The following is a 26,327-nucleotide window of genomic DNA, read 5'->3' as shown; positions in this document are numbered from 1 at the left end:
GCAGATCAAACGGTCTTGGACATTGTTACTTTGAAACTTAAGTGCAGGTAGAGACTGTCCTGTGTTTTCCTGTCTAGTCTCAACATTTTTCTGTTTTGAAGTGCTGGTGTCAAGTGGAGTTTGGCTTCTCTTGATCAGGTTAGCAGCTGGCAAATGCAGTCCCTCCCTGCAGCCTGGCAACTCTGTGATGTCCACCTATCTCACATTAGCCATCCCTGCAACTTAGTGATGCTTCTGCCAGCTTTCAGGAACTCCACAGTCTGTTGGGTGGTGCTCTGACATTGCTGGGCTACCCAAAACTGGTGGATTTACTAAGCTTCAAAGTATCAGATTTCAGAGATGTCTTTACTAGGAAAGATTGAAAGGCAAGAGAAGAGTAATTTGTTTAGGACCTCACTTTACAATAAAGAAAGCTGCAAGAAAGCAAAACAATAAATGCATTATTAAAATCATACGGTGTGTTCTACTCCCAGCCTTGCTTAATGCTAAAGCATCCTGTCTCAGTTGGCAGATTTGTTGCTTTCTTGCATATTGCTGAGGTGAAACAGCCCCATGAGCCTGAACCCTCAAGACACTGCACTGGTACAAGCACCTGCATATATGTAGCAAGCTCCTCTCTGTCTTAGTTTATCTGTGTTATTGGCATGGACATTAGTAATTTTAGTGGTTAAGCTGATAAACTGCAGCCATTTGTATCTGTACCCAGGCTCCAGAAGTTACTTTGGACCTAATCCTGCACTGTAGCCTGCAGCCCCCTTACTGCTTCAGCTTTACTGGATTTCCTTTGCCATACAGTGGAATAATTTAGGGGAGAATCACTCTTGATTGACTAGTGGTAACACTCCGATACCAGATCCAGACTGGGCTTCAAGTAGCTTCAAAGAAACATACTGAATGCTGCAGTTCAAGTCACTGGAAAGTGCTTATTTTTATATTCTTAACTACATTTCAGTAGCATTCTCTGTTTCTTCTGACCAAGTTCTTTCAAGCAAATAAAGAGCTTGATTTGTCTCCAGTCAGACAATCAGTTTTGGAAACAAATTCCAAGTGCATTTCTTGCTTTTATTGTTGAATTATTACACTGGGGCTTATCAAGGTGATAACAGTTTTGCAGTTAAGCTATTTAAATCCCTCTCTGCCCCTTCCTGACCATAGTGCACACTACAAAGTAGATTTCCTTTTGATCCTCTCAAATATAAACATTTAACAGTCAAAGTTTTTAAGACAATTATTTGAGCTTAATTTACTAATCCTTTTAATGTCAACTGCCACACTGCTGACTAGCTAGTCTATGGTCAAACACATATGGAGATAACCTGGGACTTCCAGTTATGGAAAGTAAAATACAGATGAGTTTTCTCTTTTGTTTCCTCACAGTGAGAGGTTTGTCTACCCAGAGAAAGATGAGTCTTTATTAGTAAATGTATTGTGAGTCATAGCTGAGTAGAGTCCTGTAGTTGGAGACCTGGCCACCATCTCTTCTGGTCTCACCCATGAGACCTTGAGAGACTGTTCTTGGCAAGTCCCAGGTTAGCTCAGCTTTAACTTGATATTAAATACTAGCTTTCATATTGTCAGCAGGAAGTGTGTTGTGGTCAGCAGCAGTTGTACAGATAGCCGTAGCCCCTGGCCCAGGGCGGCATCCCGAGGAAGACGCCTGAACCTGGATATCTGGTCTGGGTGCACACAGGAGTTGTGCCTTGTTTTCCAGGGGAGCTCACGGTGTTCAACAGCACCTGCCTCTGTGAGTGCCCATCTTTGCTGCATGTGGATCTGTCAGGCTCCCCAGATTACTGTACAGTAGTCTTAAGAGTACAATATAAGATAAATTACAGGGAAATAGACTCATCTTTTCTCCTGAAACAGCCATGTTAACACTTCTAAATACCTCACTTTAATTCAGTTTATACATTGCTCACCTGAGTGAACACATATCAGAGGCTGGCTTAAAATACTTTCATCTCTAGTAAATCTTCTCCAGTTCTAACACAGTGCTGTATATTTTCTAGTATCATGCATTAAGCTTTTGGGATTTGGATCCAAGACCTGAGCAAAGTCTAGAGTTTTTAGGTGTTTCCTCTTCCTGAGATACCTTTTCCTTGTTTCCTTTCATCATGGAAAATGACCCTTTCCTCCTCAAAAGGTAACTTCTGTGTTCTGCCAACCAGTGTCCTGAGTGTGGTCGGGTCTGTTCGTGAGTCAGCGTATAGAGCACGGAGGTAGAGGTTCTGCACCGGAGGCATTTGTGAGTGTGGTTTTAGATGAAAGTGAGACAATGTGTTTCACCAAGCTGCTGAGGCTGGGCAAGAGGAGGGAAGGATATTTTGTCCATGCCATCTTGTAAATATGCTCCTTGATCTTCCTGCAAGTCTTTCAGTTTTACAGGAAGCCTGTTCTTGCCATGCATAGTCTGTTTGGATAGCAACTGTGATCTCACCTACATAGCCTGTGCAGAATTGCTTCCAAGAGATCTTTTTTTTCTCTCATTTCTCCAGTAATGGCTCACAAAGAAAGGTTTACATAATATGTTAATATTACTTAAGGCAGAATTGATCCAAACCTTGTGGACAGCTTTAAAACCTTTTAGCTGATGTAACTCTTTGCTCTGCCACTAGTGTACAGTTTTGCCATGGACATCTGCTTTTTACCTGCATGGGCTTATCTGTAAAATTAGGCAAGTATTTCACAGGCATTCCCTGCTTACTGGTTTGCAAGGAGCACCAAAAACTTCTAATGAAAAGCACTAGGCAAGTGTTAGGTGTTGGCATTGTGTACTGCAGTTGTATTTTATAGAGAGCATGAAGTATCAGAATAGCATGGTTGAGGAAATTTCCCTTCCAGAGACTTTAAATGTGATAATACAGATAGGACCTGAGTTCGCATTTTATTGTTCAGGTTGACTGGAATTGGTATTTTTTCATTGGAAGTTTGAGAAGTGTTTGGTTTCTGCTTTTAGAGAAACATTGGAGGCTTAGTGTCATAGAGACAAATTTTGATGGGTGCAAAGTTTCAATCGTTTTCCGGTCTTTTGCAGTGTTTCAACATGTAATTTTCATTTCCCTGTTTGCTTTGCTTTTCACTTAGTGTTTCAATGGTGTGGGGCAAAATATAGCCCCTGAACAGAAGAGGGGTCAGGGCAGAGGAGGAAATGCAAATTTCAGAGGTGGGTGCAGGAGACGGGGGCTGGAGGAGGCAGCCATTTGAGGAGGTATAGCCAGGAATCTTAAGAAACCAAAACCTATTTCTAAGACTCATTCCAAATGTTTCTAATTTCATTCATATCTTTTTGTTTCCTTTACTGCTTAACTGGGACAGAAACTAAAGCCAGGAAAGTCCGATCATAGTGGGAAACAAAAACCTAAATATTGGAGAGAGAAAAAAGGCTGTTCTTTGCAAAGCAGTTCTGCCTTTTGCTTGTCTCCCATTGTTGGTGTTACTGTGGAAAATTATAACATCACTCTTTTGGAAAGCACTAGAACCTGTTCAAGTAGAGATGGTTTATATAGTCTAACATGGAAGAACTTGAGGATATCTATTTCTTTACCATTTGTCTAATAATAAGTGAGCCTGTTGACCTCCGCTGGACTATTACAAATGTGAAACTTGGCACTCAAAATTGCTTGCTCTAAATTTTCCAGTTGCTTTCTCTTTTTCCATTTGATGTCATCCTGCCAACTAGTGATTTTATTATTATAAACAGGACATTGTATTCACTTTTAAGAAGAAATATGAAGCTGAAGGTAAAATTACAAACTGCAGTTTCTCAGCTGGCAAAATACAAAACAATGAGCTAAAAATACTGAGCAGAGAAAGGGTGCTGTGGCAATAAACTCTGAAATATCTACAAGATGGATGTGGTCTGAGGAGCAGAAACTGACTGACTTCAACTGAGCAGCTCTGAACTCCTGAGAATCACCAAATGGTTGAGGTTGGAAGGCACGTCTGGAGATACCTGCTGCAGCCAGCCCCCCTGCTCAAAGCAGGGTCAGCTGCAGCAGGCTGCTCAGGGCTGTGTTCATTTGGGGTTTGGGTATCTCCAGAGGCAGAGATTCCACAATCCCTCTGAGGAACGTGTTTTGGGGTTCAAACGCCCTTACAGTAAAAATGTGGGCTTTTTTTGTCTTTAAATGGCATCTCATCTGTTTTGTGCCCATGGCCTGTTGTCCTGTTGCTCAATACCACTGAGAAGAGTCTGTCTCTGTCGTCTTTACTCCCTACCATCAGGTATATTTTCACATTGCTAAGATCTCTCTGTCTGAGCCTTCTCTTCTCAAAGCTGAAAAGTCCCAGCTCTCTCAGCCTCTCCTCGTAGGCTGGATACACCAATTCCCTAATCCTCATTGAGGCCCTTCGGCAAGCTTGCATCAGTATGTTGTGTTCCCTGGTACTGGGGAGCCCAGAACTGGATGCAGCACTCCAGCCATGGTCTCACCAGTGTCAAGTGGAGGGGAAGGATCGAAGGACTGCATCTCTTGACCTGCTGACAGTGCTCTTCCCAGTGCAGCCCAGGAGGCTGTTGGCTGCCTTTGCTGCAATGGCATGTTACTGGTTCACGTTCAACTTGTCTATCAGGACCCCAGGTCCTTTTCTACCAAGCTGCTTTCCAGCCTGTACCGGCGCATGGGGTTATTCCTCCCCATGTGCAGGACTTGGCTTTTCCCTTTGAGCTTCGTGAGATTTCCATCAGCCCATTTCTCTGCTGAGATCCCTCTGAACGGCAGTGTAACTGTCCATTCCACAAGGCTAAAAGGCTTGGAGGGCACCAGACCAGGGGACAGCAAGGATCCACTGCATTGGCACTAGCAGTTAACACTCACTTGTTTCCCTTGCAGGGCAGAGTCAGTGAACTTTGGTTTTGCAGGCAAAAAGCTCTAATGCAATGAAGCTTTCAGTTAAAATTTGCATCTTGGTGTTTCAACATGTGACCTCAATTGCAACTGACCTAAACCTATCCAAGTTATTGATGGCTAAACTGTGATTTTGGCTGCCTATTCAGAAGTGTAGCGTCTTTCCTGTGGTTCATAAGGAAGAAAGAGTGGAGGGGCTCTGCTGTGCCTGTGTCCACCACTGTGGAATAAGGCTCTGTTGCACTGTTTGTAGCTGGAAAGCCCTGGCAGCAGGACAGCACCTGCACTGAGGTTCTGCCCACTATTTCTTTCTTGAGGAGTGTTACAGCTGGTAACAGGGATTAGCAGTGCTTATAGTAAAGGTTTGACAGCATGCTCTTTACTGTTGTTGCCCGAGGAGATTATTGGCTGGTAAAATTAGAGGTGATGGTAAAAATGGCAGCCCTGAGCGCTGTGCAAGGGGTGTTGGAGGAAAGCAGTCAGCCTCTGAAACAGATGTCTTTTCAAGGCAGGTGGACAACTTTACTTAGAAATGAGTGCAAGTCAGATAAAACATTATTAAACAGCTTGTTTCTTGGAGATTTTCCACTACAAAAAAGCTAGTGTTAAGTAGAGCAAGACTTACTCAGCTATAATAGGATATGTAAAAATGCTCTGGTTTCTGATGGAAACTGAGAAATGACTTGTTTAGCAAATGTATAAGCAACATTGCTACAGACCTGACTGTTATCTTGGCATGGAGTGGAGACACAAACAGGGCCAGATTATGATCTCTGCCCTCTCACTGAGCTGTTCTGTGACTAATCTAATGTTCTCCATAGGGATATACAAGGCATACAAAGGATTACTCAGTGCTGTCTAAGGATATCAGATCTAGTCCCTCTCTAACAGGACTGATTCCAGAAGTTGGTGATGATGGCTGTACCTGCTCTGGGTATTTCTTCTGTCCAGGCAGTCTGGGGAATGGTATCCTTCTTGGATCGGTGAGGAGAGTTCACGTTAGCTCTATCCTCACCCATTGGTTGAGTAAATAAAACTTACTTAAAAAAAGTGCTTCTGTCAGAGTGATGTGATTCAGCTCCTTGCTGCTGGTTGGCTTCTTCTGTTCCTCCTCTCTATTTTCATAACATTTTCTACTACACTATAGCTACAGCAGTTGTGGTAACACTGTTCTGTACAAAATCGCATGGTCTTTGCTCTCAGGTGCTGTTGTCGCCAGCAGCTGGTGTACATAGACACACTGGCAACTTCACTGGTGTTTTTCCTTACAGGAAGGTGCATGTGGTCATTGGAAGTGCAGCTTCAAGCAGAATTGGTGGTGTGTAGTTGGACAAGATTATTGCATTCTTGTAGGCCATCAAAACTAAACTTGCTTAGTTAAGAATCCATTTAGTTGTGGAAAACCTTAATAACTTTTGTGACTAGTTTGTTATACATACAGTCTTGTTCCTGTCTGGCTGCCTATTTTATGAAGAGAAGTGGAGAGAGTAGCAGAGGGAGAGGAGGATTAAATCTTAAATCAATTTGGGAGTGATCACAAGGTGGGGTTTTGATGAGCAGAAGAAAGTGCCCTATCCTCTCATGTTTATGTATGTGAAGTGGCCCAGTTCAGGTGTGCCAAATACTGCCACTTCCCTTGACATCATGGTGCTTTGCAGCTGTCCTTCTCTCATGACAGGTCAAATAGAAGATGAAGGGTCCAAGTCATGGTGTCAACCCAGGTAATCTCTCTGATGCTGTAGATGAAGAAACCCAGAACTTATTCAGCAGGTGAGGCAGTATATCCCTGCTGTGGTATTTCAAGGCTGATCACTGATCACTAGGACAGGCTGGTCGTTACAAGGAACGACATTTATCTCTTGGTTCTGTTCCGATGAAGTGTTGTCTGAAGCATGCTTTGATCTGTCCATCTGCCCTGGATCCTGGTTCCCAGGTTATTCTCAGATCCTCCCCCTCTAAAAAGGAAAAAAACCCATAAATATAGATGGCACACAGGCAAGGTGTGTGAGGCAGAGTTGTACTGGAGGTATCACAGCATGGATTAGAAGTGGGGCACTCCAGAGAAGACTACCAAAAATATTCTGGGAGATGAGGGATTGATTTACAAGGAAGGATTAACTGTTCAATGTGTATTTGCCAACACTGAAACTAGAAGTTTGTGAAAGATACAGTAGTTGATAGTTAAGATATGTGGACCAAAATGAAAAAATGAGAATCACTTAAGGTGGTGGAAGGATAGAAAGGGATGTTATGAGGACATGTAAGGTAAAATAAAGAGGAAAACTTTCCTGTCCAACCTAAAATAGACTGTAGCTTAGACTGCTAAAGAAAGTATTGGAAACTCCATCACTAAAGGTGGTAATACTATATTGGAGAAAGTCCTTGCAAAAATGTATTGTCATGAGCAGTCCGGCTCTGACCTATGGGGGCTGGATGACCTAATGTCTCTTCCAATTCTAGCTCTGTGCATCTATGATTGAAGTAGTTTATATAATGCAAGTACACTTTCAATTACACTCCACCTTCTTGCGTGGGTTAGTGGTGGTGCAGAGACCTCATTATATTTGTGGTACAATTACAGCATAACCTGTAGGAAATACTGCTCGTACTTGCTCTCTTAGAGACTCTGATCTCGTTTATGTATACGTTGGCTTTTCAAGCCATTTAGGTCTGTTACAGGACTGCAGTGCTCTTTTTTTCCACCTTCCCCCATACTTGGAGGCTATGAATATGTGGAAGGAATAATTGATTCTGGTTCGGCAATCCAGTGAGCAGTCCTTGGTGAAAATGTAAATGTTTATTATTGCAAGTGTGTAATACATCAGGAGTCATTGTCAGCCGCTCTCTTGGACCAAGGTCTGTTTTCTGAACCAGAACAGTACGTTAGCTAGAATATAAACACAGAAAAATTAAAAAGGTCAGTACTTGCTTGATATAGGAAGTTGGGCTTTCAACGCATTTTATGCTGTGCTGGATTTTTGTAGAGCTTATAACAATTCGTGTTTGGAGGGGGCAGGTTTTGCTTCCAGTTATTTTACAATTTTGGTTCGTTTTGAAATTTATGCACCATGCAAAAAGAGTTTTGTGATGTGTCAGGTATCTCTGTCATTGTGTTACAGGGCATTCAGAATTCCATCAGGAATTTGTCAGGGTACTTCTGTTGCAGGTATATTTTTAAAATATATTCCTTTTAAGAATCTGTCTTGGAAGCAGCCACTCTGGGGTTTTAAATAAAATCTGCCAATGTCAAGTGTGACAAATGTGGTAGACGCTACATGTAATAGATGTCTTTAGGAGTGGGATGTTGAAGTTTCTGAAATGTTCGGGAACTGATTGTTCTCTGAAATTTCTCTCGGAGAACGAGCACTTCATCCCCATTTGAGTGATGCACATCAGTGGGAGTGGTCCCATGCTTATTGGCACTTCATAACAAACCTGCGCAGACACCATGGTTGTTCTGGGTTTACTTGTGATTGAAGAAGAAGATTGATTTTTGTGGTTGCCATAACAATTGGACTGTTGTGTGAAAAAATGTTAGTAGTGTTCACTGGAGTGAGTTGACAGCTCTAGGATGCCTGCTCCCAAATTAAACTGACTGTTTCCAGCTCTGAGAAATGATGTCTGTTTAATTTTTGCAAGATGGAGCTCAGCAGGGTCTTAGAAATGACCTGAAGAGCTGAAATGTGCTTAGTTTTAAAGTGCCAGATTTGAGCTGGAGTTAATAAGGGTAAACCAGGAGGCTGAGCTTTTACTCCTACCAGGCTGTTGTATGTACTCACAAAGTGGAGAGAACAGGACAATTGAAGGAGTCCCTAGAAGAATGTAAATGCATTGCAAGTGTCTAGACATGCAGTCACTTGTACTGTAAATGTCTTAGCACTGACATACTCAAGTTTAAAGAAGGCTTGCACTGCCTAAACTTTAATAAACAAACTGTTGGTCGTTACTGTCTCACCTCCAGCTGCAGTAGTCTAGTCTTTGGGAATAGGCTAATGCTTCTGCAGAAGATTTAGCTGGGTGCTTCAGGAGGGACTGTGAGCACTGAGCCTGGGGCAGGGCAAGATGGTCAGCATGTGGGTAGCCACTCAGCTGCTTGAGTCATCAGCTGTGCAGTGTTTGTGTGCTGGGAATTCACAGGCAGCACGTTTTGGCTACCTTTACCAGGCTAGTGGGTGCTGTGGTTTCTGGTGTGTTCATTGTTCTCTTTTGTAGTTGTTTTGGATGTGTTGGTTTTTGTGAATGACCAGTAAACATTGCAGGAGACTGCCTCAGTCTGGAAGTTGCCCTTGGGAGAGAGTCAGGATGGGGAGGTGAATGAGGTAGTCAAGTTCAGGCACCATAATTCTGTCAGCTTCCTGAGAAGGGAAAGTGGAGAGGGAGGTGCTGATCCCTTCTCCCTGGTATCCACTGATAGGATGCATGGGAATGGTTCAAAACTGCACCAGGGGAAGTTTGGACTGGACATTAGGAAGCATTTCTTTGCCGAGAGGGTGGTCAAACACTGGAACAGGCTTTCTAGAGAGGTGGTCGATGTCCCAAGCCTGTAAGTGTTTAAGAGGTATTTGGACAATGCCCTTAACAGCGTGCTTTAACTTGGTCAGCCCTGAGTTGGTCTGGCAGTGGGACTAGATCGTTGTTGGTCCCTTCCAACTGAAAATGGTCAATGCTCGGTTCTATGTTTGGTTCTATTCTTACTTGATTTAAGCCCCTGTGTCTGGGTTTCCTGTTGTGAGACCTTTGGTGGTTCCCTCCTCAGCCCTTTCCTTAGGTGCTCTGGTTTGCTTGCAGAGGTGCCCAGCTCTCTCTCTGTCTCTCTCATGAGATCTGGCAGTCTAAATTCTGCCCATGACCTCAGCCCTGAGCAGTCCAAGTTCAGGCAAATAGCAAAGCTGGGGTTTCAGTGAGTAACTTGAGTTGGTGGTGGCTGCAGCCAGGGCCAGGGGGATGGTGATCTGTGGCATGTGGGAGCATGGACACAGGCTGCCTAGCTGACTTGTGCTTGTGTACCTAGGATGTCCTTCCTTCATCCTCTGCCTTCCCTGGTTCCTGAATAGCTGGTTCATGCTTCTTTAGGACTCTGCCTCCCATGAACGGTCACTTCAGCGGATAAGGACATCTTGCTTTGTCGACGGTTTTCTGATGCTCTAGTGGGTACATACAGTTCTCTCAACTGTTCTTTCACGGTTGTTGGCATTTGTTAGAGTGATGAAAATCTGAGCTCCATGTCTCCACTGGCAAATTGACTCATCTGCATGCTGCTGGCTGAGAAGGTCATCCAGCTGTGTTAGCAGGATCTGCATGGCTGCAGAGTGCTGCTCTGTCTCCTGTGTACAAAGTGGTGCTTTTCTCCATTAGCAGCAGCAAGCTGCTTTTACAGAAAATCACACTGGTAACACCCAAACTTTGCCCAACAACTGGCCATGCCAGAAACCCTGCCTCTAATACAGCCTGAGCCTGTGGCTTACAAACACAATGCTTCATCTTGATCCAAGTAGCCTTCCACTTGAGTGAAGATGGAGCCCTGACCACTGGGACTTGTAATCTCCTTGTGTCGTATGTGTTTACGTTTTATGGCTAAGCTAACTGATATGTTGAATTCTGAACAGTTTAGCTAGCAAAAATGGGTATATTGTACCCAACCTCGCAGCACCAACTGTGCAGTATGTTCTCTGCTGAGTCTTGCAAATACCTTTACGTAGATGTACGTATTTGCACAAAGAAAAACAAACTGCTCTTGCTGTCTTGTGATCTGTGAATGTTTTAATTACCGTGACGGTAATTCCAGCTCACCAACAGACTTATCTTACCTCTAGCACTGCACTAGATATTTATTTTAGGTCCTGTTAAGGTAAAAAGACTAACTGCTCTGCAGATACGCTTGTCCTCTTTAATTAGTCTTTTTTTAAGCTGTGCAAAGAGAAACTACACTTAATTAGCTTTCCTTAAATTAGGATTAATATACCATCCTGTATATGTTGATGCTGTAGTTACTGTCTAATAAACAAAGTGCTCTGTTCTGCAATTTTTTTTTCCCCAGGTGGTTGATTTATAAGATGGCAGAGGGAGCCAGGGTGCAAGCTGCGCTCTTGTCACAGCCTCGAAGCTAGAAGTGGCTGGGTCAGTGCTTTCAGGCACTGCCTGGGACTGCCAGGGTCTGGGCAGTCTGTGGCACGTGCTTTCCTGATGCTTGCAAGTCCACCATGCTCAGTGCGAGCTGTTCCCCTGATCCTCCAAAACACTTGCAAAGCATTGCCTTGCAGTGGTGCATGAAACCTCTGGCCATGAGGAAAAGGGAGAAGATATTTTATTCTTCCATTGACAGAAACCCCATGCCAGAGCAAGTCCACCTCTGCAAACCTGCATTAAACATGTTTTGGAGAAAGAGGCTCCTGTAAAAAGTGGAAGTTTCCACACTGAAATGTTGGTTTTTGATCATTGCTGGGGGGTTCTTAAAGGCACATGATTATCTGTAGTCCTTTCTAGCATGAAGACGAGAAAATCTCTTAACTCTGTGTGTCTATCTCCTAAACTGTTTTCTTTTAACCAACCAAGTTGTGTGTATGTTGGAATGAGTGGACTTGGAACATCTTGTTACTTTTACAAAGTATGTTTTGACAGTTTGATATGAGTAAACCAGGTTTTTATTAGGTGTAATGACAATGAGAGATGGCTTCTTTTGGACTTTTAAAGAAGGGGGAGAGGGGGATGATCAAGCTCCTTAACCCACAGAGTCACCTTGGCGGCCCTCCAGAAGCTGCAGACAGCTGCCAATTTTTATTTACCTGTGGTCAATGCAGATGTGCATGCATGTGGCTGGGCTATTTGCTTATGCTTAACCAACGTCTTTGTTAGCAGGTGCATAAAAAAGTACTGTCGCCTTGAGATTTAGTCATACAACCCGCTGCAGGTTGATTTTGTTATTGGTTATGGTCAGAAATGTGGTCTGATCTGTCTGGGATCCTTTGTGCCACAGCCTTTGGGGTATTGTACAGTCGGGCAGTATGGTCAGGGGAGGAATTTGAACAGCTCCTTCCTCATCGCAGGCTGGACTTGCTACATAGCTGGGAGCAATGTTATTTCTTCACTCGTATGGTTTTTGGGAGCAATGTTATTTCTTCACTTGTATGGTTTTGGTTAGCTGCCTTTGGGGTCCTCTCTGGGGTTTGTACAGGAGTGGCTGGTGTAGGTGCCAAGGGAGGGGACGGCCTGCAGAGCAGCGGGCGGGCTGTGCTGGCGATAAAAGGTGGTACCGGTAGGGCTGGAGGAAAACCAGGAGATAGCTGAGAACATGCCTTCCTCAGAGACCTTGCCCTGGAGGGCACGTGTGTGGGGTGCTGCCCTCGGGCTCGGCGCTTCAGTCCCATCGCACGGTGGATTGTTTTCTTTCCCACATGCCAGCCTCGGCTCCTATAGCAGTCTGAAACTTCTCCAGTAATAGAAACTGAAAACCAGAAATATAATTCATCACACCTAATAACGTAGTTACTGGTGAGCGGAATTCGCTTAGAAAACTTCAGTGAGGTGTACTCCTATGTGCCAGGATTATCTCACTGCTATGAACGTTGAGCTCTCCCTGCAAATCAGCTTCTCTTGTCCCGTTGACTACCTGGCTGTTGGCTCTGCAACACTTCTGCAGAGTCCTTATGCCAGGGAATGTCATTCCTTGTGTTACTTGCTCAGTGACTGTCTTACCTCACCTTGCGTTCTGTGCCCAGAATAAACTGCCTGTGACAAGCTACAAGTCCAAGTCACTGAAGTAGTTTTAGAGGAGAAGCGGATCTGAGCCTGGTGGTAAAACACATCCCAGCTGTGCTACACATAGGAATGCTGGTGAGAAATGTTAAATTAGTATTTGTCTGGACCTCTCTTCAGCTTTGCATCTGTGAGTTTAAGTATCTCAGACGGTGAGCTGTGTCTGTGCCTGCAGTTTGCATGCTAAGAGGCTGCTCAGAGGCCAGCCACACGTCGCAAAGGGCAGCAGCGGTGCACAAAGCACTGCCCAGGGAGGCTGGGGCTGCCCCACTGGCCCCACAGGTTTGGGCTTTCTGAACTGGGGCCACCGCTGACCTCTGTAGTAGATCTGACTGACCAAATACATCTCAGCAAAGCAGCACGTTAGTTGCTACCTTTGTATAAATGTGTTCAGAATTTGGCGCCTATGGTTTTATGCTCACTTCTTTCCAGGGCAGGCTGCAAATACGCATTTCATTGAAACCAATCTGCTAATTTTTAAACTGCCTGGAGCAACAATTCACGATGGGTGGCAGATGCTTGTGGTTGCAGGCCCTGGACATCTGGGATAAGCTATCTATTCCCCTGACACAGAAACCCACGTTCTCTTTGAAGCAGCTCTTTAAACCTTTTTCTTCCTCACTTGTCTATAGATGAAGCAAGCCCTTGGTGTCCATTCAATGCTGTTTGCTCTTTTAAATTAAGTAACTTAAAGGAAGATTTACTAGAAGTGGCTGGGGGGGACTCACAGTGCCAGGAGGCGTTGCCTTTGTACCCTGTGCATTAGTGGGACCTGGTATACCAATACATGCAGGCTGACACACATGCATGCCCCCATACTGCTTGTAGTAGGTTTCTGTGTATCAGCATTCACACAGCTCTCCAAAGAAAGTTGCGTAGTACCTTGGAGTGGAGATACCCCGAAATTCCATCCTTAAGTGGAATTTTAAGGAATATATATTTATGGTCGTAAGGTTGTTTGCAAGCCTTTAAAAATTCATTGATACTCGGTGCTGGATAGCTAAGCAGCAACAGATCAAAGTCCCGGTGTAGTTGAAAAGACTTCTTATCTTCCAGTGTCACAGTCTCTAATTTGTTTAGATGCATGTGAAGGATCAGAAACTAATGTGCATTTTGGGATTAAGGCAGCTTTGCTATCCAATCTGAAAGCTAGCACATTCTAAAAGATTTTCAAAGTCTCGGAAGGCAGTGAAGTGCTTTGGTGATTTTTATGTCTTTGAAATTTAGTGTGCCTGCTGGAATTATACAAATACATGCTGCCAGCTGCCTGAACACCAGCAGATACCACCTAGAGCATTTAAGTACTGCAGTGGGTAGGCCTGCGAAGATAGAGACATGGCTCTCGCTGTGCAAGCACCCATGCAAAAAAAATAAGACTTGCTAATTCCATGTGACACTTGCTCCTTTAAAAGTTCACTGTAATTTTTCCCCTCCTACCTCTCCTACCCTTGGAGTATACTGGTGGCTATGCTGTAAGAAAAATAATATGTGTTTTCATTATACATCTCTAGAAGGGAGTTGCCATCACGATAAGGGGTTTTCAGCAGCAAAGAGAAAAGAAGAAAAGAAGCGGTCTGATCTCTTCCTTGGCAGCCTCAGCCTATACCATTGTGCTTGGGGATCATTTAACTAAGGAGGGGCCCCACTTATTCTAAAGGTTAAGATAAAAGCAAAATAGACCAGGAAAACTATTCCTTCAGTGTCTTCACCGCTCTTCAGCTCCAGTCCTGCATTCCACACAATGCTTGGGTGAGCCCTGCTGTAGTGCAGGAGTCTGGGGAAGAAGTTGCTGTAGGGCAGCCCAGGGTGAGGGGGAGGCCCTGAAGCAGGGGTTTAGGAGGTTTTATTTGTTGAGTGCTTCAGGTTTTGGATCGTGCTGGTGCCAGGCTCTGCTCTTAAACATTATGATTCTCAAGTCTGATGCTCAATTTTGTCTCATCTGCATGGTCTTAGACCATATCAGTGGTCCACTTTGGTATGTTCCTGGTGTTCCTGCCATCCACCGCTACAGGACATACATATGTAAGCCTTCCAGGGCAGGGCTGCGTTTCCAGGTGCCGCCTAGTACCTCGTATGTGAAAGGGCGTTCAGCTTTTCCTAAGCACCAAGTTGATTTGCTAGACCTAATTAGCTGATTTGGAGCTCTTTCCTTCTATAACTTTCATACTGTTTCCTATTGAACCTGCTTTTCTCTCTGGTGGGTAATAGGCAATGTAGATGTTACGAAGTACTGCACCTCTTGGGCGTCTTTACTGAGACCAAAACTCTCACTCAATTTTGTTATCTTTCAGCTTGGCTTGTAAATGTTTCACTGCCTCTATGTGCTAGCTGTGCTCGTGGAGTTTCAGATGCTGTAATATCTGCTCTTATGCATGGGGATGGGGGTTAATTATGTTCTGTTTAGCTTTGCAATTAGGAACAATCTATTTTTATTCTAGCTGCAAGGCCTCAGGACTTTTGCCTGCTTGTTTCTTTGGAGTGAACTTGATGGGCTAAATTACTTCGGTTGCATGGAGGAAAATCAGTAATGAGATGAAAGCTGTTAAGAGCAACCAGTTAAACCAAAAAGTAAAATGAAAAAAAAACCCCACAAAACAAAACCAACCCAGGAGATTCACTTGTCTAAAACCTTTTTTTTTTTTTTTTTTTTTTTTTTCCTCCTAGATTAGGTTTAGACATTCAGATTAGATTGGAAGATGTTTCAACAGACAGTCTTCTGAAAACACGATTGTTGTTGTCTGGGTGTCTGTGATGGTCTCTGTGTTTTGGTACCTTCTTCATGACTAGAAGATAAATTTTCCTTCTCTTTTTTTTTTTTTTTTCCTTGAATAGGAAAGAATGCATTTTCACCATCGACCCATCAACTGCCAAAGATCTTGATGATGCTTTGTCCTGTAAACAACTCCCTGATGGTATGAGATATATTTTACAAAATGCTTCTCTGTTTATATCCAGCTGTTGACACGTTCATATATATAATTTGTCATGAAGTATTCTTTACCAAATATGAGTAGAGTAATAAACTAGTTTTTCTCTTCTTGTTTTAATTGCTTGTTTTCAGAAATCTTAGAGCAGGTATCTGCAAGCTGCACTCTGAAGTAGTTTTGGTGTCAGGAAATACAGAACCATAGTGTTTTGCATAATCAGGAGCTGTAATTTGATTTAAGCAGATCTCAGCTGTCTTCTGTCATTATGGGAGTTCCAGCTGAATAGCTAATATGCCACTGTTTCAGACTGAAGTCTAGTGAAAATTTGACCTTGAATCCGCAGTCCCTGGACAAAGGAGTCCAGTTTTTTGAAGGTCACTGGCTGAATTGCTTTTTGGTGTTTATGGGATGCTGGTAATTGTCAGATGGGCAGAGTGTGCCTTATAAGTTGTGTTATTCTTCTCATTGCCTTTTAAGCTTTCTGTTCTGCCTTATTTGTACTTCTGCTGTGCCGTAAGCCAACAGAACAGAAAGTAAAGCTCCAGAAGCCAAATCTTGATGAGTCTGACTTAAGGAACTTCCTTCTTTAAAGCTTACTTTGCCATCCAAGTTCTGCTCATTTAGTTTGATGAGATCCAGTAACAGGCTTGGTTAGAAATATTGCATGATTTGATTAGCTTATCCACCACTAATAAAGAAGATAAAGGTGGTTTTTTTGTATATGTGTTTAGTTTTTCTTGCTTTTATTAATCATCACAGCCAAATCTTGATGAGTCTGACTTAAGGAACTTCCTTCTTTAAAGCTTACTTTGCCATCCAAGTTCTGCTCATTTAGTTTGATGAGATCCAGTAACAGGCTTGGTTAGAAATATTGCATGATTTGATTAGCTTATCCACCACTAATAAAGAAGATAAAGGTGGTTTTTTTGTATATGTGTTTAGTTTTTCTTGCTTTTATTAATCATCACAATATGATGATATCAAAGATGCCGTTCCCTTTTTTTGGGTTGATTTCATTCTGTGCAGTGTGGCCAATGAATTGTCATGTCATTTAGACCCAGGTACAGAATAGTATTACAGGGCTATAAAACTGATTAAAAAAATCAGAGATGAAAGAAAATTTGAGGCCAATAAAATTAATTATACTGTATGATAGCAGTTTTGAGGCAAGATTAAGGAAAAACTGCTGTTCTGTTTCATAGAAAATTTAAACAGTCTTCTTGAGAGATCCTAAGCTGAACTCTGTTCCCTCTGTTTCCACTTTGTCATCTGAATTACTGCAGATTTATGACAGTGTTGTGATCCCACAGCCCCTCAGATCTAGGGTGTTGAAACTCTGGCTTCTGAGCCTTTACCGCTCACATATGCATGGGTTTTAGATACTGCAGGAAACCATTCGCTGAGCTGGTTTGTGGTGCATACATCTGCATTTTTCTCTTATCCGTAAGCCATTTGGAGAAAATGTTCAAGGAAAATATCTGTTTGAACAAGAATTCTTCTTTCCCAGAAAGTCTGCAAAGCCATTGCAGGGGTTGTCACTCGTCCTTGGGACTTGTTGGTGTATCTGCTGATCAGGGATGTGGCTGCTCTTTAAAGTCTGCATTGTTTCTCTGACCCCAACTGCAGAAAATGCTGCATGAGGCCTCTTCCTCCAAGCTATAAGGAGGGAGATGTACCAGTGCAGAGGGGATCCTCTACTTGTAAGGTCCAGCCAAGAGGGTTCTAGGCGTTACTGGGATGTTACTTGATTGCAGTAGTTGTGTAGCATGGCTGTTAAAAATCCCCTTGTGATGCAGAGGTGGATGGCTGCAGTGCTGCCCCATGCCCTGCTCAAGCCTCTTTGGAAGAAGTCTTTTTCATGCAATCCAAGTGAGGGAAAAAAAACCCAAACAATTTTTTTTTTTTAAAGTTGCCCTTTGAGTTGACTTCATTCACGTGCTTTGCCTGTCTTCCCTGCTTTGTTGCTTTTTTGCTTTTCTCTGTAGAGGCTTGGATCAGACTACAGGGTCACTCTGCATAGAAAAGGTTTGCAAAGCTCAGTTTTTCAATTAAAACAAAAGCGGAAGATGCAGAAACCTTTCTCCTCTTTGAGTTCTCCAAAATAAACTTTGCCAGTGTGTTTTAGAAGAGACGTGAAGAAACCAGGAGAGAGTATGGGACAGGGCATGGCTGTCTTCCTGAAAGCAAAACTAAAGATTTGCTTGTCTTGTATCCAAAATCTGTAGGATGGGAAATCCAGTGAGGATTTAGTGCTTTTGAAAGTTTCACGTCCTTCTCAAGATTGTTGTGCATGCTCCCCTTTTTTTCCAGATGAGCCTCAGAGGAGAAAATCCAAGAGGCACATGAGCGCATGCACTTGTTAGTGGCTGACCCAGCCTGAAACCCCTTGTTCACACCCGTGCCTCATTTTTCTTAAACTGTGAAGTGGGAGCCTGCTCGCAGCAGCCCTTTGTGTCCCAGATCGCCTTTTGGCTGGAGCTGTGCATCCTCCAACAGGTTTGTTCCACCCTGGACTCCTCTCAATGAGAAGATGCTCTGAGCTGGAGCCTTCCTTAAGAGTGATCTTGCCTGTGCCTGTCCTGGGTATTGTGTGCTCTGTCTCTCCTTTCAGCCTCTGATCTGCGGTGAGAGTGGTGCCCACGCTCCATCACAGCACTGCCTCAGCCTTAGGCCAAGGAGAGCCACCCCCTGGAAAAGCCAGTTTTGATGCTGGTGAATATCCCAGGGACTGGGTTTTAAATCGGTGTGAAAAGAACAACCATGGAAATACCCTTTCTTTTATTTTGAAATCTGAGTGTTTATTTTGAGGAGACCTTGTGGCTCAGAAGGAAGTACAGATGGAAACCAGCTCCTGATGGTCTTTGACAATCAGTTAGGGAGGGAGTTGAGGGGCTGAGTGGGAACAAGTGGCATAAAAAGACTGCAGGAAGCCCCTCTGCACCCTTGGAGCAGGTATGGTGGCTAGCCAGCCAGCTCAGCGTGGGTCCCCAGGTGAGCAGAGGAAGGATATTTCAGCATTGTCTCTGTGCCGCAGTATTTTATTTAAGACATGCAGTATCTCTGAAGCAGAGATGTCCGGTCTGGTAGCTGGAATCATCTCCATTTTTAAGGCTCCTGATGTCTGCAAGGAGATGCTTGCAGAATCTTTCAAGTGAAGATGAGTAATAAAAGCAACTAAGAACCTATACTGATGGACTCTTGTCCATTATCCTCCCAATATGCTGCTGAAGCACAAACTTGATCCAGTATTTCATGAACCTTTTCCTCTGCCAGCTGTGGTTCACTATTGTAATGCTAAATTCCAAAGGTTAAATGTTTCAAATACTTCCTGATCCGAAGAACACAATCCAAACATTATTTTGTAAGCCTCCTGTGAGGGATATCTGTTTCACATGCAGCTGACAATATAAGATATATCCTGTGCCCTTTTCTAAGGCGTCACCTCAGAGATACAGCTACAGAGCTTGTTGCCCAAGAGACAAGGTGCTAGATCCTCAACCAGGGTATGAGCATCTCATCGTCTCTGTTCCTAGCAGGAGAAAGCAACAGAAATGTGTGTATTTATATACCTGACATACGTACTTCATTGCAGTGGTTATTTTGCATCCTGATGGGGAATGCTCTGATGGAGATAGTTCTGTCAACCTGTTCCTGGACAGGACTGAGCTCTGGCTGGCTGGGGAGACTCTTCAGCTTCCAGCACTGGGGACTTCAGCCTTCAGACCTGTCTTCTGCAGTTGGCAGAGACATCCAGACCACCTTGTATCACAAGGTCTTGGGACGTTTTCTTGCATGCAGATTGAATCTCTGTGGATTCATTACTTTGTTGGCCCACTGTGAGCTGATAGCCTTACTCAGTGATTTTTCAGCCTGTGCTCTGCTGACTACCATAGCACTATGTAGAATACTGTTACAGGCCCATGAAATGTGGCTGGCAAAAGCAGGGGTATAAATCCGTCAGCATATGTGATTTTTTTTCAGATACCTGTGCTTTGACTAATTTTTTTCAGGAACGTGTGGATTTAGAAAGGTCCAAAACCAGTGCTGGGAGTCCTTTGGGTTCACTTATTTGTGTTGACTTGCTTTCAAAGCTACAGCCATTCCCAATGCTTCAGTGTTAAGGAGAGCCCCTACGAGACCTCAGTCTTGTGCTTAATAGAGCCTCTTGATACGTTTTGGAGGTACCCTCAGGATTTTTGGCTTTAAAAGTTGCTATGCTAGCTGCAGTTATTATGACAAAGAGTTGTTTTAGAGGTTAAGAGCTTATCCAGGGCTGGCAAGGCTGCATCACTCATGAGGGCAAAGTTGTGTTTAAAGAGTTAACATAGCTTTTATTCCAAATGTAAATGTGGTTAGAAGAAATTATTATTTTTTCCATCTTTTTTTGCCCATATGTAAAACACTTTAAAAACCAAAACACCACCACCAAAAAAGCCAACATGAGCAAACCACATATCTGGCATCCTCATGATGTCAGGAGATCTCCAAAAAATCAATAGAATGCAGAACCCAATTCAGAAAATGTCTCTCTGTTGGTATATAGCACCCGTAATAACTACAAGAAAAACGAAACCACGTGTTGCCTGCACTACTTCTATCAGGCAACTAAATCAGTGCATTTCAGAAGATTTTGAAGAATGAAATTGTCTTTGTCCTCAAGCATTCATTGCTAATTTATTCAAGACTCTGACAGTTTCTTTGCCTTGAAGGATCTTAGGCAACAAGCAGAGAGATAAGGGACTGTTTTTGCACCTTTGCTTAGTTTTAAAACTTCTCAGTACAACCCTTATCAGTTCTAGTCACTGGGTGGAGGACTCTCCCATGCTACATCCTCAGTAAAAGATGGAGAGGAATTTTTTGCAGTAGTAGTCCACAAATCTATCATGAAGAATTAGCTGGTAGCAGAGTATCACTAGCAAAGGAAGCATGGGATAGTTGTAGGAATAGCTGTATTTTTAATGGAGCTTGCAGTAGCATATTGCAGGAGTTGGAAACTTTCAGGGATATAAGTCTTAAGTGGGCCAGTCTGGTTTTGAGAGGTTTTTATATTGGAGTCTGCTTTTGATTAGCGATCGTGCTCCTCGTTATTGTTTAATGATAGCAGTAGGGAGGTAAGCTTGCTGTTCACATTTGTGAGTGTATATTTTAAAAGAGATCAGCTCAAATAAAGAAGGAAAATAGGGTTATTTATGTAACGGCTTCAGAAATATGAACAAACTGTACTCCATTTAGATGACTCAGCGTAATCTCGGAGTAAAAGATGGGTCTGGACTGCACCTAGTTTCTACAGCCTTTGTAGAGCTGTTTTGGGGTAGGTTGAGGTTTTAAGCAAGTTCATTTCAGTCAATGTTCTTTTGTGATCCTTTCTGCACGTCTTCTAGCAAATTTTGCAGCCAGGAGCCTACAACAGAGCTGTTTGTACGGATGTTGCAGACTTTCGCAGAAAATAACCGTACCTGAATGTTTTCACCCAGGGTGCACATGTTTAAAGATTTATTCTGATCTCATCATGTAAGAGCATGCCAGGCGACCTGCATGTCCCAGTGGCACCAGGCAAGTTTCCCACACTTGTCAAACCTCTTCTGGGAATTATCTGCAAGTGGTGTTTTTATTTCTGGTAAGGTACACAATTGGTGCAGTTGTGTTTGAAGGCTGCTTACTGGTAGGAACAGAAATTAAATTTGACAGATTTAAAGGCGGACAATTGCATCTAGTGAAATGTCAGGCTGTGATGGGAAGGGATGCAGCAGAAATGATTGGGGTGGGTGCATTTCTGAGGGGTTCTCTTACTCATGTGCAGGTCCTTTGATGCTGATTTCAAAGCAGTACTTTGGGCCATACTGACAGAGCTTCTGTACATCTCCTTGTGTGTATATTGATAACTAACATTGTTTTCACCGTTGTTCTTCCATTTCTGTATCCCTAAAATCTTTCACAAAGTAACTCAAGTTTAAGTAATTTAAATCTTACTCTAGGAGGAATTGTTGTACTGCAGAATAGAAATACATTCTAACAGGATGTTTGCCCTGGTTTTTATGTCCTTAGTGACATCGGTTGCATTTTGGAGTGAGATTGTATATAAATACATTCATTGAATCTTGCCAGTGTTCACCTGATGACCTAAGCAAATGAGACCTCTGCAGTGTGCTGTTCCCAGTTTTCTCCCTTCCCTTTAAATCTGTTCAACCTGTTGATGAATTTAAATCAAATATACCTAAAGGGAATGGGATAAAAATCTCAAACACATTGTGTTTCTGTATGTGTCATGAAAATGGGGTATAAGCAAAGAGAGCTTCTTTTATTGACCCAGATCTGGGAAAAGTGCAGCATGACCTTTCTCCTTAGCAGACACCAGCCAGTCCACCGTGGGCTGAAATTTTCAGAAACAGAACTGCAGAGTGAGGACTGTGTCTCTGTTCAAGGAGCTCATTTTACACATTTTGGTAAAGCCAACCAAGATTTTGCCAAATATTGGTAAAATTAACTCTTGTGTACTGTCGGCCTATTGACACTGGGGCTTCTTTTCTTAGACTTTGTGGACATCTTAGTAGACATTCCCTAGTGCATGAGCTCCAGAACCTGTGCTTGAAAAACACCTGTAGAGCCCTGGTAGCCCCCAGATGTTCTCTGCCATCTCAGGTAACTGTCTGGTCTTCCTCTCCTTCTGTCCTTGTTCTTTCCTGATGTAGGTTGTAAACACTTGGGTGGGTTTAATTTTGCAAAGTTGTATGCACTTATGTTTTGCTTTTTAAGACAAAAATATTCCTTCTTCTATTCACCTTTGTCCCTCTGGCTGCTTAAGGACTGTAGGGTGAAATTTGCTGCAGCAACACAAGGTACAGGACCTTTCAGCTAATCTGATTCCCGCAGCACGGAGTATGGTAAGAGTGTGTAACTGGAGCCATGCTGGGCTGACTTGCTTAAGATAAACACTGAAGAATGGACTAGTGTTGAATCAAAAGTTACATTATGAAATTACTATGTTTCCTTCGTTGTAAGATGTTTGAGATGAACAGAGGCCAGAGTCAGAGAGAAAATGACAGAAACTCCACACTGATATATAAGTCAAAGGTAAAATGACCATAAACTGCAATTTACTTAAATTTATTGCAGGCGTCAAATATGAGAAAAATGAAGTAGTCCTACAAGGAGTGGGATTGTGCATAACATTTGATCAGTTTTTCCTTTGGTATTGGACATAATTAGCTCACCTCTCCTGTTACCTGCTGATTAGTTTGGTGGGTTTTTGTTGTGTCACTAGGAAAGTGAAAAAGGCATATTACAGTGATTAGAAACAGGTACATATCCTTTCTATCAAGGGCTTGTGGTTGCAAGTTCTTTGCAAATCTTTGAAATACACAAAATACACTCAGGTCTGTGCCAAATCCAGATCCCTGCTGTGTCCCACAGTGTGCTCCTGTGTAACGCTGGGGAACTGCAGCACGTACAGTATATTTTACCTTTTCCTTTAGAGTAACATGGGGTTGTGTGCGGAAACACACATCACTTCCAATTTCCAAGTGCAAGGTTGAATGGAATCAGAGGGCCAGATTGCATCACCTTTCCTCCACTGAACACTTCTCTTGAGACCAGTGAGACAGCTTGACAAAATAGGGCTCCCCTCAGCTTGAGTGGAAATAGGGAGCTTGCTCTGAACTGGTGGTGGTTGAAAGGGAAATAGACTGAGCCCAATCCCCAGACAAGTGCATTAAACTGCATGATAAGGTATTGGGGTGGAGATTAAGGAAGTTTGGATTTAGTTGGAGCATTGATTGCTGGAACATATTTTGTTAAAACATTCTTTGCATGTATTTGAAAGCTACTTGTGAGAAGATGGGTTAAAAGCTTGGTTAAGCAAAAATGGGCAGGATTTGTTATTGGTAATTCATATTTATTGCACCAGACTTTTGTATCAAGTATAGACATTTTATAAAGGTTCCAACCTTATCCCAAAAGCTTTTTTTATTTATTTTATTTATAGTACAAAAAGAAATCTGTAGGGGAAAAAGACACAGGATTAAAACAAAATGAAAGGTGGCTTGTCTATGAAGGACTAATCTAACGAAGACCGTGGCTGCAGAACATGCAAAAAAATGTGCAAATACCAGTAGAATTCCTCATAAAAGTGAGTTTACATTCCTGCAGCGAGGAGAGATGCTCTGGGTGAAGTTGCCTTTGAGTCGTTTCAGTACATAAATTCAGGACCTGGGACAATTCCCCAAAGACAGACATGGGATTTCACATCCCAATGGATCTCACTGATGTTCCAGGATACAGGCTTAAAAACAATAGTGTCTGATTGTATATTGAAGAAAAAACCCAAATGCCTTTAAGGAGCTGGATTATGGGAAGAGGATCCAGAAATTCCTGTACAAACAAATCTAAAAGCATTTCACTTAAGATTTCTGTTCTCTAAACAGGACCTCAGGGGCCAGGAGAGTCTTTAGACAAGTACCGCAAATGATAGGTGATGACCAGATAGAGCTAGAGAAAACCAGATTTTTCAGTAAATTTAGCAGATAAGAATCAGAAGATGTGTGAGGAAGATAAACTGTAAAAGGGTACGAATAGCTGGGAATACATTCCCACATGGTTAACTTCAGTCTTACGTTCTGTTGCATGCAGGTAGCAAAGAACTTACTGCTGTATTTATTCTTTATTATCAACTTCCTTAAATGGCAGGATCCTTCAGCATTAGTGGGCTATTGTTTTAACTTTTAATTTATTGCAATGCAGGGGTTTCAGAACCCAGCTGAATGGGAAAAACATCTTAACAGTGCAGTTCACTAGAGTATTTCTTGATTGTTGACTATTATGCTAGTTACACACAAAGAGTAAAACCAGGTGCAGATGGAAATATTTTGGAAATCTTTCAAAAAATAAACAAAAAAGTTGGATGGCTAAAAGTGAAATCTCAGCAGCTGCTTTCTGTTCTCAAAGTTGAAATGCCAAGGCTGTTCATTGGAAGTACCTTGAGTGTGTTTGGCCTACCACTAAATCCCAAGGTGTCTTTCGGTGCCTGGGAATGCTGACTCAGCTGGGATTGCTGTGTACAGTAGAGATATCACAAAAGGGACTGACCTAGCAGCAGAGAGAGGCTGATCCCTCCCCACTCTTAAACCTTCATTTCAGGAACAGGATGACATCCTGCACCCAAAATGATTGTAATTCATCTTGAAAGCTGCTGGGTGGCACTTCCCATCTCTTTGCATTCAGAGACTGCTGGTTTCCTGATAGTTAGCCTCTTGAATGGGTCTTGGAATAGTGATAAAAAACAATTCATGATGTGAATACCAGAATTTGGCCTTTTACATCCATCATGTTGACTGGAAACCTTGCTAGTAAGAGACTGCTTGAGAGAGCTAAGGGCAGTCTGCCTTGGTAATGTCTCCCTACCAGCAAAGAGCGCTTTCTGAGCCGGGGGTCTGAGTTCACACCAGTACAGTTATTGCCTCGGTGTCCAGCTTGACATCTTGTCTTGGTGAAGGGTTGAAGATCCATCTGGCAAGTGCTTGGGATAGACTCTGAGTAGCAAAGATTCATGTTGGGTCTAAGTCATAAGTAGTCATCTAGAGGTTCTCCCAGAGGTGATCATATAGCAAGTACCGGCATTTGGTGGATAAATCTGATGTATTTGAAGTTTGTAACTCCTCTTCACTTTGCTCATTACACTTGAATGTTGCAAAGAAATCAATACAATTTACAAAACCTCTAAGTGGAACTTGCTATTTTGGCATCTCACAAAGTCTGCTAGGATCTTTTGTGGGCACAGAGGAGACCAGTTTACCTGTGACCCTCTGCACTGTAAACAGGTACCAGCATAGGAATGGGGAGAAAACCTGTGTGGGCAGAAGGTGGGATGGGGGCATCACTGCATAAGGAACTACTACTGTGTGTGGTCTCAGTCTGCCAGTGCTGGACACGTTTGATATAACAAAGAAATGGCACATTATTTTCATTTTCCATCATTATACTGTCTGTCCCCATTTTTCCTGTGCTCTGGGCCTGACTTTACTATTAAAATACTTCTGCCCTGCTTTCATCTGTGTTTTCCTGCTTGTATCTTGCTCAGCAGTGTGAACAAATCTTTATGCAGTGTGCTTATTCTGTTGGATATCATTCCCCATGTCCTTCAGTCTGCAATTAAATGTTTTATCTTGTACATGCTGTGTAAATTCTGTCCTTCTGACTATTTAGTGGTTTTCCCTGAGGAGAATACCTTCTTTGTGTAAGTATCCAACTTAATGGTGCAGTGGTACCACTTGCACAAAAGAGCTTTTTCATTCCTCTCTGGAGTTATTACATCAGGTTTGAAGGTGGTTTTCAGGAACAGTGTAGGCAGTAGGTGCGTTCTGGATAACAGCATCTCCTGTCACGAGGTGATGAAGAGCTGCCGTGGGTTCACTGGCAACCCACAGGACAGGACACTTGTTGTGTTTCTCTGCCTTAGTAATGTGGTATGATCTGTGAGGACTGAAGACCTGATTTCTGATTATGACCTTAGATGTTTCCAGCTCATGGCAGCTGGAAGTTGGAGGAACACCACCAGCATGAAGATCTACCCTGTGTTCCTGTGGGAGGATCGACCCTTCTGCTTTCCTTTGGCCTGGGAATGCCTCTTGCTGACCAAGAACGATCTCTGAGCATACCCTCCAGAGCTGGGCAGTGTGCGGGAGTGCCTTCCTTGCCAGGGGCTTTAAATGCTAACCTTAGCCAAAGCCTTTGAAACAGTGCTTTACTGATTTGGCTTCTGCTGGTTTGCGTATAAAACTCGGGGCCCTTTAATGCATGGTGTGTGAAG

The 26,327-nt window shown here is 43.0% G+C and overlaps 1 protein-coding gene across 2 annotated transcripts in view; it reads left to right on the top strand.

Annotated features, from left to right (window-relative positions):
• Positions 1-26,327, top strand: part of DIS3L2 (DIS3 like 3'-5' exoribonuclease 2) — a 195,990-nt gene that overhangs the window by 82,021 nt on the left and 87,642 nt on the right. For both annotated transcript variants that reach the window (XM_056358435.1, XM_056358436.1), the window contains one exon: positions 15,432-15,511. In XM_056358435.1, coding sequence (XP_056214410.1) covers positions 15,432-15,511 — 80 coding nt within the window. The remainder of the gene's footprint in view (positions 1-15,431; positions 15,512-26,327) is intronic.

The sequence above is a fragment of the Falco biarmicus genome, chromosome 13, assembly GCF_023638135.1.
Source record: "Falco biarmicus isolate bFalBia1 chromosome 13, bFalBia1.pri, whole genome shotgun sequence".
NCBI classification, from domain to species: domain Eukaryota; kingdom Metazoa; phylum Chordata; class Aves; order Falconiformes; family Falconidae; genus Falco; species Falco biarmicus.
Note: the sequence above shows the minus strand (reverse complement) of the source record. Positions and strands in the feature narration are given on the sequence as shown.